The sequence below is a fragment of the Podarcis bocagei genome, assembly GCF_964188305.1.
Source record: "Podarcis bocagei genome assembly, chromosome: 12".
NCBI classification, from domain to species: domain Eukaryota; kingdom Metazoa; phylum Chordata; class Lepidosauria; order Squamata; family Lacertidae; genus Podarcis; species Podarcis bocagei.
Window position 1 is genome coordinate 13,205,890 of NC_138137.1, and position 12,552 is coordinate 13,218,441.

General features: G+C 46.4%; 1 protein-coding gene across 3 annotated transcripts in view; it reads left to right on the forward strand.

Moving 5' to 3' along the window:
• The first annotated feature begins 827 nt into the window (after positions 1-827).
• The window catches only part of LIMD1 (LIM domain containing 1), a 52,935-nt gene continuing 41,210 nt past the window's right edge, over positions 828-12,552 (forward strand). Inside the window, exons 1-3 of one of the 3 annotated variants that reach the window (XM_081164572.1) lie at positions 835-1,207; positions 1,925-2,081; positions 2,260-3,757. In XM_081164572.1, the coding sequence (XP_081020698.1) occupies positions 2,281-3,757 (1,477 nt within the window). In that variant the 5' untranslated portion in view covers positions 835-1,207; positions 1,925-2,081; positions 2,260-2,280. Of the gene's footprint in view, positions 1,208-1,924; positions 3,758-12,552 lie in introns of all 3 variants that reach the window. The other 2 variants (XM_081164574.1, XM_081164573.1) reach the window with 2 other exon arrangements.

Genomic DNA, 12,552 nt, shown 5'->3' on the forward strand with positions numbered 1-12,552 from the left:
TGCTCGCATGTGCTCAAAAGCAGCACCTTGTTAGTGCAGTGGTTCTCAAACTTTGTTCTCTGGGCCAAACTTTTGGAATATTATTTATTTATGTATTTATTTAATTTAGATACCGTCCTAAACCCTGGGGGGTCTCAGGGCAGTTCACAGAATAAAATCAAGATATAAAACCACAAAATGCATAATAAAAATAAAAACAACCCAACAGGCCCCCCCACAAAAAAACACATTTTAAAAGGGCATAGGATGTAAATCAGATCGTTATATATTTATTTATTGAATTTATATAATAAAAATCTGCTTGCGCCACACCAATTTTTAAATTATTATTATTGTTAAGAAATACATTGGAAAACAGGAACAACTCCTGGCAATGTCCTGTGACTGTCTACAGTTATCCCTTGGTGCTCTCGGCTCTCATTTTGGAAAGATACCTATCCATATTCGGAGTGACGCCAGACATGTTTACACTGCACTGACATGTTTAAACGTTTCTTTGGTTGTCCTTGAATCTTCCTGCCACACTTGCCATCCCCTCCTGCCACACCAGGGTGATTTGCCACCCTTGGAGAACCACTGAGTTAAGTGTCAGCGGCCACTGACAGCGAGCCAGCCACCCGCCATTCAGCCCGGACTACCTCGCAGGGTTGTTTTGAAGGCAGGAGCGCCACCCGTGCAGAGACTACTGCGGCTGCTGATAATATTTCGGGACGGGCACTGAGAACCGCGAGTAAATCACCCGAGGCTGCAAGCGCTGGGAGGAGAGCAGGGCGGTTTTGGCCGCGCTCCGGCGCTGACTAACGCGGGTCTCCCTCGCGCTCTCTTTCCCTTTCAACCACGTTGCAAAGACCTGTTCGCAACTCCTCCCCGCCGGCCTGGGCTCCTCCTCCTCCTCCTCCCGCCTCCTCCTCTAGCCTGGCACGGGAAGGCGAGGGGTTGTCGAGCGAGCGAGAAAGGGAAGAGGAGGAGGCCGAAGTGCCTCGGCGGCCCGAAAAGAGCGGCGCCTCGGAAGGGAGGAAGGAAACCTCGCGGTTGCGCGGAGAGCAAAGGCGAGCGGCGGCGGCGGCGCCACGGCCCTTGGCGAAGGAGAAGCAAGCAGCGCGCCGTCCTCCCCGCTAGCGCAGCCGCGAGAACTTTTCGTCGGGGGGGGGGGGAGGAAGGCGAGAAGCTCGTCTCCCCCTACAGAGCAGGCGGAGTCCGCCCTCGGGTGAGTGAGTCAGGCGGAGAAGCAGCGCAGCAAAGGGTTGGCGCTGCCCGCTGCCTGCGCGCAAACTAGCAAGCAAGCAGAACTTCCGCGCGTAAAAAGTTTGCGCGCAAAAGGTCTGCGCGCGCGCTGCTCCAAGTGGCCTCTTTCTCCCCAGAGGGAGCGGGAAGGAGGGGGACATTCTTGAGGAAGGCGGGGTGGCGAGGAGAGAAGTCTCCTTTCCCAAGTTTGAGTCGGGTTGGGTGGGCGGCGGCGGAGTGGCGAAGGTTTCCCCTCTGCTTTGGCGGGGCCGGAATCTGGAAAGCGCGCGTTTCCTTCCTTCCTTCCTCCACAGTGGATAGGAACCTGCGCGCGGCTTCCCCGAAGCTGCTCCTGTTTCCTCTGGTTGGAGGGCTTTTCCTGTTTACTCCACGCAGGGCGACCCCGTGGGTACCCTAGAGTCTCTCAAGGGTGGAAGGGGTCCCCCCACCCCCAGGGTCATCTAGTCCAACCCTTGCAATGCCGGAATCTCAACTAAAAGCATCCACAGAGATCCTCTGTTTAGAAACTTCCTTGCACCACCCTGACCTGACCCCAAACAACACTTGCTGTTCCACAGTTTGTCTGCCCCCAAGGTTAGCCCAAGAGGTAATCTTCTTTGGCAGTAGCAGGGGAGAGAATGTGTGAGTTTTGGTGAAATTTGTGCTAAAACACCCCTTTTCCCTCTATTTATTATTTCAGTATTTTCCACCAAAGTGAATAAACGTGGGGGAAGCCTGAAGAAACATTTCTGTCAGATTAAAAGCACAAAGAATTGGATCTTGCCATTTTTGAGGGGATACCCTCTGCACTTAGTTATCTTGTATAACCTGAGGAAGAGGAAACGTTTTAAGAACAGGTTTGGGGACCTGCTTTATTGTTGTTTTTCTACTTTTTCTCATAAAAATATTAATTACGTTTTACATGGGATGTTTTGGATGCCTTAAGTAGCCCCATTGGTTGCTGAGTGGAAATCTTGAGCAGACTTGAACACTTAAAATACCATCGCTTGGTTTTTCCATCCTGCTTGTTTGTAGGCACAAGTGAATCTTTACAAAATGGACAAATACGATGACCTGGGTCTGGAGGCAAGTAAATTTATAGAAGATCTCAATATGTATGAAGCCTCCAAGGATGGGCTCTTTCGAGTAGACAAAGCGGTTGGGAACAACCCAGAATTTGAAGAAACGAGGAGGGTTTTTGCTACAAAAATGGCCAAAATTCACCTTCAGAAACAGCGAGAACAAGAGGAATTGGTGAACTCGGCCTCGGGGGCTCCAAATGGCGGGGCTGGTTTTGGGATTCAGCATCTGCTGCCAGGCCATCCTGTGGCTAGAAGCACTGCAGGAACAAATAAACTGCATTCAGGAGAAAATATAGCAAAGCCCCCTCTGGCTACACCGTCAACCGTGTGTGCAGGCCATCAACTTGCCTTCCCAAACCAGCCCCAAGCGCATGCTGATGGAGAGCGAGCAAAGTTATACCAGGATGACAAGAGGTCCAGCGATGATTATGGATACAGTGAAAGTCTCCAGGGTTCAGACGTTTCTGGAGGACATAGTTATCAGAGAGCAGGTCAGCTGAACCCATGTAATCCTAAGACATCTTTTTGTTCTCTTTCTCATGAGGAGCCCAATAACAGTGATAACCGGGCAAGCCTTCAAAGTTGGGGAAGAGATGCTGGCAAGTTTCCCAGCCTGAAATCCAGCATGGGCCCCCATTTATGGTCCAACGTTAATCATGACGAGTCGTTGCAGAGAAGTCCTACGAAACCTCAGGCAGATCTCCATTCATACCAGCAGCCACGAAACTCCTACAGGTCTTCAGAAAGCGGGTATGGAAGTCAGGAAAGCAGTGGCGAAGGCCCGGGGCTTAGCCAAAGCTATGAGCCGAATCCAGGTTGCCCGAGATCATCGTCTTTCTCTAAGGCCTGTACCCCGTTGTCCTCTTCCGCTGGGTTTGGTGATGAGTTGCCTGCGGAATATTCGCAGCAGAGGTCTCCGTCATTCTCTGGACGCCCTTCCAATCGATCTGATGATTTTAACCCAAACTGTGGCATGGAATTGTGGGCTTCTGGTACTCCAAACAAAAGCAATGGCAATATTCAGTCGAGGCATAGTGACAGTACTCAGCCTTCAGCTTCCGGCCTCCTTCCTGCTCCCCTACCTCCAAGTGTAGATTATCAGCAAACTAACACTCATCCGAAACCGACAGGTCATTTTGTAGTCCACGGTCAAAATCACAGGCTCAATTGTGCTGGGTCTGGCATAAGTCCCGAGCAGAATTCCATCTGCTCAACATCTCATGGGCCAATGATTTCTGATGTTCCGAAATCTCCTTTTAAAGAGGGCACCGCCACTCTGCGGCATGACTCTGGTCACCAAGAAACCACCGCTTCGGCAAAAATAAAGTTACCCTGCCAGACACTCCTTCCTCAGCAGGAACAGGGGCCATCCACAGCTGAATTAAAATTAGAAGCTCTTACCCAGCGCCTGGAGCAGGAGATGGATGTTTGTCCAAAGGCTGACTACTTTGGTAGGTATATGTGTTTTTACACTTAACAGCGCATTGGATTTTTATTTATACGTTCATTGATAAATGCTACAGTATTTTGCACCTGCAGGCATATTTCTTGTGTTGTTCTTTTCAGTGTCAGTAATCACGGGGAGCAGCTAATACTTTTCAAATTATGTTTACCGAAAGCTACAATTTTAATGTAAAAACTTCAGTAGAAAATGATAAGCTAGGGAAAAAGGGAATGGGAAGCGTATTTTAGAAGCAAGTTGATATACCAATTTTAATGTCTCAGTGGCTGCAGTTAATTTATGCTGTGTGTCGGATTATAGCTATTATTATTTTAATCACTGGCTTTAAAATAATCTGATGGGGAAATTGATTAAATAGTGTTTCGTTCTTGCCCCGAAAAGGCTGACTAGGTTTGCCCAAAGCAGTTGCCGGTTTGGGTGACAACCTGGAAAAATTCTGTGTGTAAGAAACTGGCCAGTTGTAAGTGGCCTTTAGTTCCATGGAAGTGAATCAAGGATCATGGCACCAAGGCCACATAAGATTGTATCTTGTACAATACTGTATTGCTTTTAAGCTGTGTTCTGTTTAGGCAACCAAGCTCATCACCCGGTGAACCCCAAAGTACTAGGATTTAAGAAGAATTGTTGGGAAATTGTCCCTCGTCGGCAACTAACTTGTGGGTTGCTCTGAACGGTTGATGGGGCGAGGAGTCAAGTCTCGTCCCTGCCGCTCTGTTACCAAGGAAAGTGGCTACCTCTCATGCTCCCCACTCTCTGGAAGAGGTGGGGTGATATAGAACAGTAGAAATGGGTCAGCATGTAAACTGAGAATGCTCCCTAGAGAGGGTGCCCTTTTGAACGAACCCAAGCCTTTGTGTATGGGGCAGCCAGCTGGGCCAAAAAGGATTCTATGGGGCACTTATACGTTGCATGTCCCTTGCCTTGTTCTTCTGCAGCCTCTCACATGCAAGAGGACTTACTTGCTCCCTTGCCACTAAACCAGCTGAGTGTGCCCAGTTAGATTCAGTGCCCAGGCTGCCACAGGTTAAAGAAGTAATTGGACCGTTGGCTCACCTTACTTAGTCATCCTTCTTGGTTTTCTACTAGCAGGTGCTCAGCATATTTGGTGTTTTCTCATTAGGGCGCGTTCTTGACGAGGCTTTGAATCTGTTATCATGGTATGCTCATTATGCAATTCTGACAGTAGTAGCTTATGTGTTTTTCCATTTACTCCTTTGCCAGGTGGGGCACTGACCTTTAGAGAAGCTGAAGAGCCGGCCTGTAGCTTAATGAGTAGAGGTTGCCCGTATGATCGCAAATGGTAGATCTGCTGCTGGCTTTATTGAAAACGGGAGATGATTTTGCCACTAATTACACATGCCTCTTTTGCTTTTCCAGTGGTAGATCATAGGGCTAAGTGTCCCAATTGTAACAGCATCAGTACAGTGAATCCATCACTCTTCTATCCTACTTGATTCTTATATTTAAAACGCTTCCAAGAGTGAGCAGATAAGAGAACGTCACATGCTACTTACATTTCCCCCCCTAGCCTTACGGTTGCTGTCACTTAACAGGGATATGGTAGGCCAGGGCAGTGGCATAGCGAGGGCTGCCAGCACCCGGGGACCATGCGGAGGGGTGGGTGGGAGGGTGCACATTCAACTGCCTAACGGTGTTCATGTCAGCCAGTAGATTGCAGCCGCAGAGGTAAGAAAAGAGGAGTTATTCTGTTATCTGCAGAGGTCTTTGACTGCTTTGCATGGAGAAGCCATTTTCAGTGGAGCCCAGCAATGGAAGTGCACAGCTGTATTGAGGCAGCACTGGGTGTTGAAATTTTGTGCCCCTAACAATTTTTGCACCCTGTGCCCTCCACACTACTGGGCCAGGGTAGCCAACATGTTGTCCTCCAGATGTTGGACTACAGGCCCTATCAGGCCCAGCTACCATGGCCAGTGGTCACAGATGATGGGAGATGTGATCCAACAACTTCGGTTTCTGAAAGCATGTAATTCCTGCCCTACAATTGTCAGGAATTTTCAGGAAATCATTTTCTTGAGAACATAAGGATGGCCTCCTTGGGTCGGCCCAAGGTTTGTCATCCTCTCCAGCATTCTGTGGCAAGCTGGATGTCTCTAGCAGTTTACATGAGAGTAGAAGTCTTTCCCTGTGGTCTCCAGCTGTAGACCTGTGTTGTTAACGCCACATGATAGATAGAGAAGCCAATCAGTGAGCTTGAGATTTAAATTTAGGAGGATTTCCCTGCTCATAGGTTAATGTTCATAACCACTATGCTACGCCAGCTTTCTTTTGGTGATGGACTTAACAACAATTTTGTCTTAACACTAAAAAAATTTCTTTATCTCAGGAAGATGCTAATTTGTAATTAGGAAGTTTGTGGGGTTGCACAGTTTAGCTCATGTCTAGGTAAAATTGAAACTAGGGCATACCAGATTAGGCAAGGACTGTGATTTAATATTAGTTATTTCCTAGAACTTTCTGTCTTAACCTGAAAGCCTGAAAGAGGACAGCCACGTTAATGGTAGGCTAGGCCCCAATTCACACAGTTGCTTTTGGATTTTACTTGTGCATGCAGTTGCTCATCTGTGCTGAGGTTTGGTTGTTTTGCGGGGGGAGCAGCAAGCTGAAAAATTGTCCTGAGCACAAGATGCAGTTGTTTCAGACAGTCTTCTTTCTAATCATGGGCATGATGCAATCTGCACAGAATAAGAATCACCTGGCGTCAAGAAGTGGTCATGCGAGCTTGGATTTTGCTTTTCTGAGGAGTGAAGCTACACGTTGTGCGGAAACCAGTCAGGCTGAATGACAGTGTATAAATGTGCTCTGGAGAAGTAGACGTGTACCAATATAGCGCGTCTAAACTCGGGGAGTGAGTTTTGGCTTTTGCCCTTCGCTAAATAGCATTGCGAGCGGTCTACTTTGATGTCCTTGAAAGCACGTAATGAAACACAATAGTAATTTTGGCAACAGAAGGTCTAGACAGTGGGTGTGTAAGATTATTTTAATTAACGTACTTGTGGGAAAGAGGAAAGCTGAGGCTACTTCAAGTCCCCTTGGAATCCAATAATAGACCCCCACCACCTCAGGAAAAGCCTGAGAAGGATGTAGGGGGCAGTGTCACTGACGAAATATTAGAAAATGTATACAGTTGACTCCAGGCCTCTTCCAACATAAGGCTTTGCTCTATAGGGCTATTTTCAGAACGATTCTGCCAAAGGAAAGAGCATGGGAAACATTCTTTTGGAATTGAAATCCTCTTTGTCTTTGTTTTTTTCGGGAGCTGCAAAGAATGCAATATCTTGATCGCACTCGCTCTCTTTTCCTTCCCTGGTGTGGGGTGGGGAATCCACATACATTTAATTTCTGGAAGAATATTTTCTGTGGCTAGGTTCCAGACATGAATGGCAGGACTCTTTGCATCCACAGAAGTCTTTTGATCCAGAGAAGGAATGGCAGTGGCGGAGTAGTCAATGTGTGCTCATTTCCCGCACCCCTGTGCCCCCTAAAAATGTGCTTTTGAGAGTTGGAGCAGCCTCAAAGGCAGTGCTGGAGGCTGCAGGTGGGAGTGGCAAAAAGGGCCTTTCTGCTCTGCCCTTCTCGTGCTTTCCTGAGCAGAACTCCACTAAGGGGATGCTACTGCTGGGGGCGGGGTCTGGATCCAACCCAATGTGTACTTTTCTGGTCTAGTGATTCTAAAGGCACACCCATGAAGAAAATGTAACGTAGGAATTGCTTCCTGATGACATATATTTGCATGGAATACACCGAGAAATTCATCGCTGTAGAATATTGTGTCCCCACCCCTTTAATCTCCTGATAGTTATTTAAGTGTAAGTGGCGGAATTGGTTTTGAACACGATAGGAGCATTGAGTTATCCAGAACTTTGGCGTATGTTGCGCATGTGGGAATTTTCAGAGCAAGCCTAGTCTACTCATTCTACAAGTGCAAGTCTGTGTGCAGCAATTGCATCCTAGTTTGTGAAAATCAGGAAATGGAAACATGAGTGGTTTGAAAGTCGTAGCTGAAGTGATTTATTATTATTAATATTAATAATAACAATTTATTTACAGTGGCAGAGGAAGGGGGCGCGGGGGGTGTGGTCCGCCCTGGCTGTCAACCCGGGGTGTGTGTGTGTGTGACAAAATGACAAAAATGTAAGTTTTTAAAAATAATTTAAAAAATTGGGATCATAAAACTTTTTAATTCAACCAAAAAATGTAACTAAACAAGGCTGGCACTGGGCAACACACCACGGGGGTCAGCACTCTCCTGGGAGTGATGTGGTGGGTTGGGCGCCTGCAGGCTCCGTGCTGCCTGAAACAGCAGTGTTCGGGTTGCGTCTGCCCACCGACTCTCCCTCAGCCACCCTACAGTTGAGGGGGAGGTAGCAGAGAGGCTCCATGCAGCGTGCCTCGCCCCGCCCCTGGTTGCAGGATGCGCACACCGCAACCGGGCACTCGAGTGGCTAGCTACGCCGCTGATTATTTATACCCCGCCCATCTGGCTGGGTTTCCCCAGCTACTCTGGGCAGCTGTCAACAGAACATTAAAAACACGATAAAACATCAAACATTAAAAACTTCCCTAAACAGGGCTGCCTTCAGATGTCTTCTAAAAGTCAGATAGTTGTTTATTTCCTTGACAACTGATGGGAGGGCGTTCCACAGGTACAGGCACCACTACCGAGAAGGCCCTCTGCCTGGTTCCCTGGTTCCTCTCTCTTGCAGAGAGGGAACCACCAGAAGGCCCTCGGTGCTGGACCTCAATGTCCAGGCAGAACGATGGGGGTGGAGATGCTCCTTCAGGTATACTGGGCCGAGGCTGTTTAGGGCTTGAAAGGTCAGCACCAACACATTGAATTGTGCTCTAAAACGTACAGGGAGCCAATGTAGGTCTTTCAAGACCAGTGTTATATGTTCTCGGCAGCCACTCCCAGTCACCAGTCTAGCTGCCGCATTTTAGCTTTTATTAGTATGTTAGTTTCAAAAGGCAACACATTCGAAAACAGTAGGTTTACATCTTGCCATTGTCCCTTTTTAACTCTTAGGCAGTTTTTATTTGGAACTAAAGATAGGAAGAGAATGGGGTGTGGAAAGCTCCTGCTCCCCAGTCAACATTTACTTCCCACAATGTTGTGAAAAACCAAAGTTTAAGGTACATTTCTGTGTAAACACACAGGCAGTCTAATCCAAAGAGTATTTGAGATGCAGACAATTTCTTTTGAGGTCTAGCATGCTAAAACTACCTGCCAGTTCAGCTGCAACACACACATGCTTGCCACAGCGTTTAGCATGCCACATGCATGCTGAACCCTGTGTGGTAGGGCAAAAGGATGGAAACGCCAAATGAAGTTAAGGTTTTTGATGACTGGATTAGAAGAAAGAACCACGGATTGTTCTTGTGTGATATGGGCTGCTTTGTTGTCATCTTCATAAAAGTCCTGCAAGAAGGCTTGTAAGAGAGCATTTGTGGAACTAGTTGGCTCAGCACTTGGAGCAGGGGTCAGCAAACTTTTTCAGCAGTGGGCCGGTCCACTCTCCCTCAGACCTTGTGAGGGGCTGGACTGAGAAGGCCCAATCGCCTTCTCAATCCGGCCTATGGACGGTCTGGGAATCAGTGTGTTTTAACATGAGTAGAATGTGTCCTTTTATTTAAAATGCACCTCTGTGTTATTTGTGGGGCATAGGAATTTGTTCATCCCCCCCCCCCCAATAAAAATACAGTGGTGCCTCGCAAGACGAAATTAATCCGTTCCGTGAGTCTCTTTGTCTAGCGGTTTTTTCGTCTTGCGAAGCAACCCTATTAGCGGCTTAGCGCTATTAGCGGTTTAGCGGCTATTAAAGGCTTAGCGGCTATTAAAGGCTTAGCGGCTAAAAGGCTATTAGTGGCTTAGCGGCTTAGAAAAGGGGGGGAGCGAAAAAAAATCGGAACACTCGCAAGACGTTTTCGTCTTGCGAAGCAAGCCCATAGGGAAAATCGTCTTGCGAAGCAGCTCAAAAATGGAAAACCCTTCCGTCTAGCGTGTTTTCCGTCTTGCGAGGCATTCGTCTTGCGGGGCACCACTGTATAGTCCAGCCCCCCACAAGGTCTGAGGGACAGTGGACCGGCCCCCTGCTGAAAAAGGTTGCTGACCCCTGCTCTAGCACACTCACTGCCTGTAGAATTCTCTCTGTGATATTTTATCTGCACAATCAGAATGAGTTTCAGGAACCCAAAAGTTGTATTGAAAAATACAACTTTCGTGCCGTCTGGCTCAAAAATGGCAACAAGGCATTCTGTTTTGGCAACTGTAACCCTGGTTTAACCAGCCATTTGGCACCTAGCTTATATATCTGAGTTCCTAACACTGGCTCCAATGGAATGTCTAGGTGCTGTTCTCCCCCATTGGGATTTAAAAAAAAAATTTTTTTTATTTGTTGGCATTTCTGTACCAATTCCTATTTTGAAGAATAAAATTCAAAGCAGTTTGCAACACATTAAAGCATTAAAAAATCCCAACCCAGAATAAAACTAATTCAAGCTTCAAAAAAATATATATTTCAGATCCTTCCTTAGGTGACATTTTGCCTTCCACAATTGGTATCCAGAGATTGCCATGTGGTTGCAGTTGGACCCGCGCCAATCACAAAATGTGCCTGCACCTGGCTAATTCCGAACACTGGCCCTGTCTATTCTTAGCCAATCTTACCGGTGTTTAAACCAGGGATGCCCCAACTTTTTTCAAAGAGGGCCTGATTTCATGAAGTGAACATGCGTGAGGGCCGACCAAAGTTGCTGAGCTTTTTAAAGGATTTTACCCCAGGACATATACTGCCACGGGGGCTGGATTAAATCAACTAGCGGGCCGGATTAGCCCCCCCCCCCACGGACTTTGGACATGCCTGGTTTACACAGAATATTACAGCATGTAGAGTATGCTTTTACAGTGGTGCCCCACAAGAAGAATGCCTCGCAAGACGGAAAACTCGCTAGACGAAAGAGTTTTCCGTTTTGGAGGTGCTTCGCAAAACGAATCTCCTATGGGCTTGCTTCGCAAGACGAAAATGTCCTGCGAGTTCCTGCTGGGTTTTTTTTCCTCCCCCCCCCTTTTTCTAAGCCGCTAAGCCGCTTATCAGCTGATCCGATCAGCAGATAAGCCGCTAAAAGCCTCTAATAGCGCTAATCCGCTAATCCTTCAATGGGCTTGCTTCGCAAGACGAAAAAAACCGCTAGACGAAGAGAATCACAGAACAGATTCTTTTCGTCTTGCGAGGCACCACTGTACTTGTGGCTTAAATCTGAGAGCATATAATATGCATTTCTGCATTTTGTGTACATACAATAAAGTAGAAACCAACAATTTGCTTCACTTTAACTCGTTGATGACCTGTGGAGCCTCCAGATGTGTTTGGACTCCCAGTCAGCGTAATAACCAACGGTCAGGGATGATGCGAGTTGAAGTCCAATAGGGAAAAATCTTACATTAGCAAGAGTTTAATGAGGAAGCTACCATGATAGTCAGACACACCCAAGCAGACATTTCAACCTTGTTAGTAACTCAGAATGACTAGAGTTCGCTTAATTTATTATTATTTTTTAAATGATGAGAAACTGTTCTTTTTGCAAGTTTTCTTGAGCACTTCAGAAAGCCAGGAAGCTGAAATAAAGTTGTTGATTTTGTTAGCGTTGTGGCTGGGACTGTTGGCATTTTGAATCATTTCCGAGGATCGAGTTTCCATTACTGACAGCTCCTAAGCTTCTGACGCGTGGGCCTCATGAGGTGGGGTTTTTCCCCGGTGACAACTTTTCTTGTGATTTATGATGAAGAAACCAAGTCTGATAAGAGCCGAGGCATATTTTCACAAGGCATGTTTTCAGTCCTGCTGTGCTCCAAAGATTCCTTGTTCAGAAGCTAAGATGCAAGTCAGGCATTTACTTTCCACATGATGCTAAAGGCGAACAGAGGCATCTTTGTGCAGGGACAAATTGCCCTACAACTAGAAAACCAAAGTGAAAATTATGAGTTGCTTCTGTTTTCCTCTTCAGACATTGTGGCCATTCTACCAGGGCTCTGAAGAGTCTGAATGTATGAACTGCCCGTCCATTCAGATGCAGAGGTTGTGTTCTTACCATGTAAACAAGTATTGCGGGTTGCACAGAATACTAGTACAGATGTGCATGTCTTGCTTCCAGCTGCTGTTGTTATGATGCATTACAGAGGACTATAACCTTGATGCAAGAAGAGACTCATACGGACACACAATATTTTTGCACACACATGTGAACTGTCAGCAGTAAGTGGAGGACACAAAGATTCCTAGTTTTTAGAAGCTGTGTGCATGCACATAACCCTTGCACCAAATCATTCTCTGCTGGGTTTCTTTGGTCAGGGGTTGCCCTTGTTTTAAGAAATAGCTTGTTTCCTTTATTCAGCTTGACTGCGACACTATTGTTCATATTACTATTAAAAGTATTTAAGTTATTTAAGAGAAAAACCACCTCACGACAGCTTCCATTGATCGGCATCCAGTATAAATAATGATAATCTTCAAAAAGCAATATGGCCATATTACTAAAACTTAGTTTAAGAACCAGCACTAACACTAAAAGCACATCAAGGCCGGCAAGAGCACTAAGAGCTGATCAATAATTGTAGCTACAACCACTTCATAAGTTCAACAATCTGAGCAAGCATCCTGCTTAGGAGAATACAGAAGTTCTTTATTTATTATTATTTATTATTGGTTTTTCACAATTTTATACATTTTAACTTAACCATTTCAAACATTAAAATAAAAGGTTCTTTTG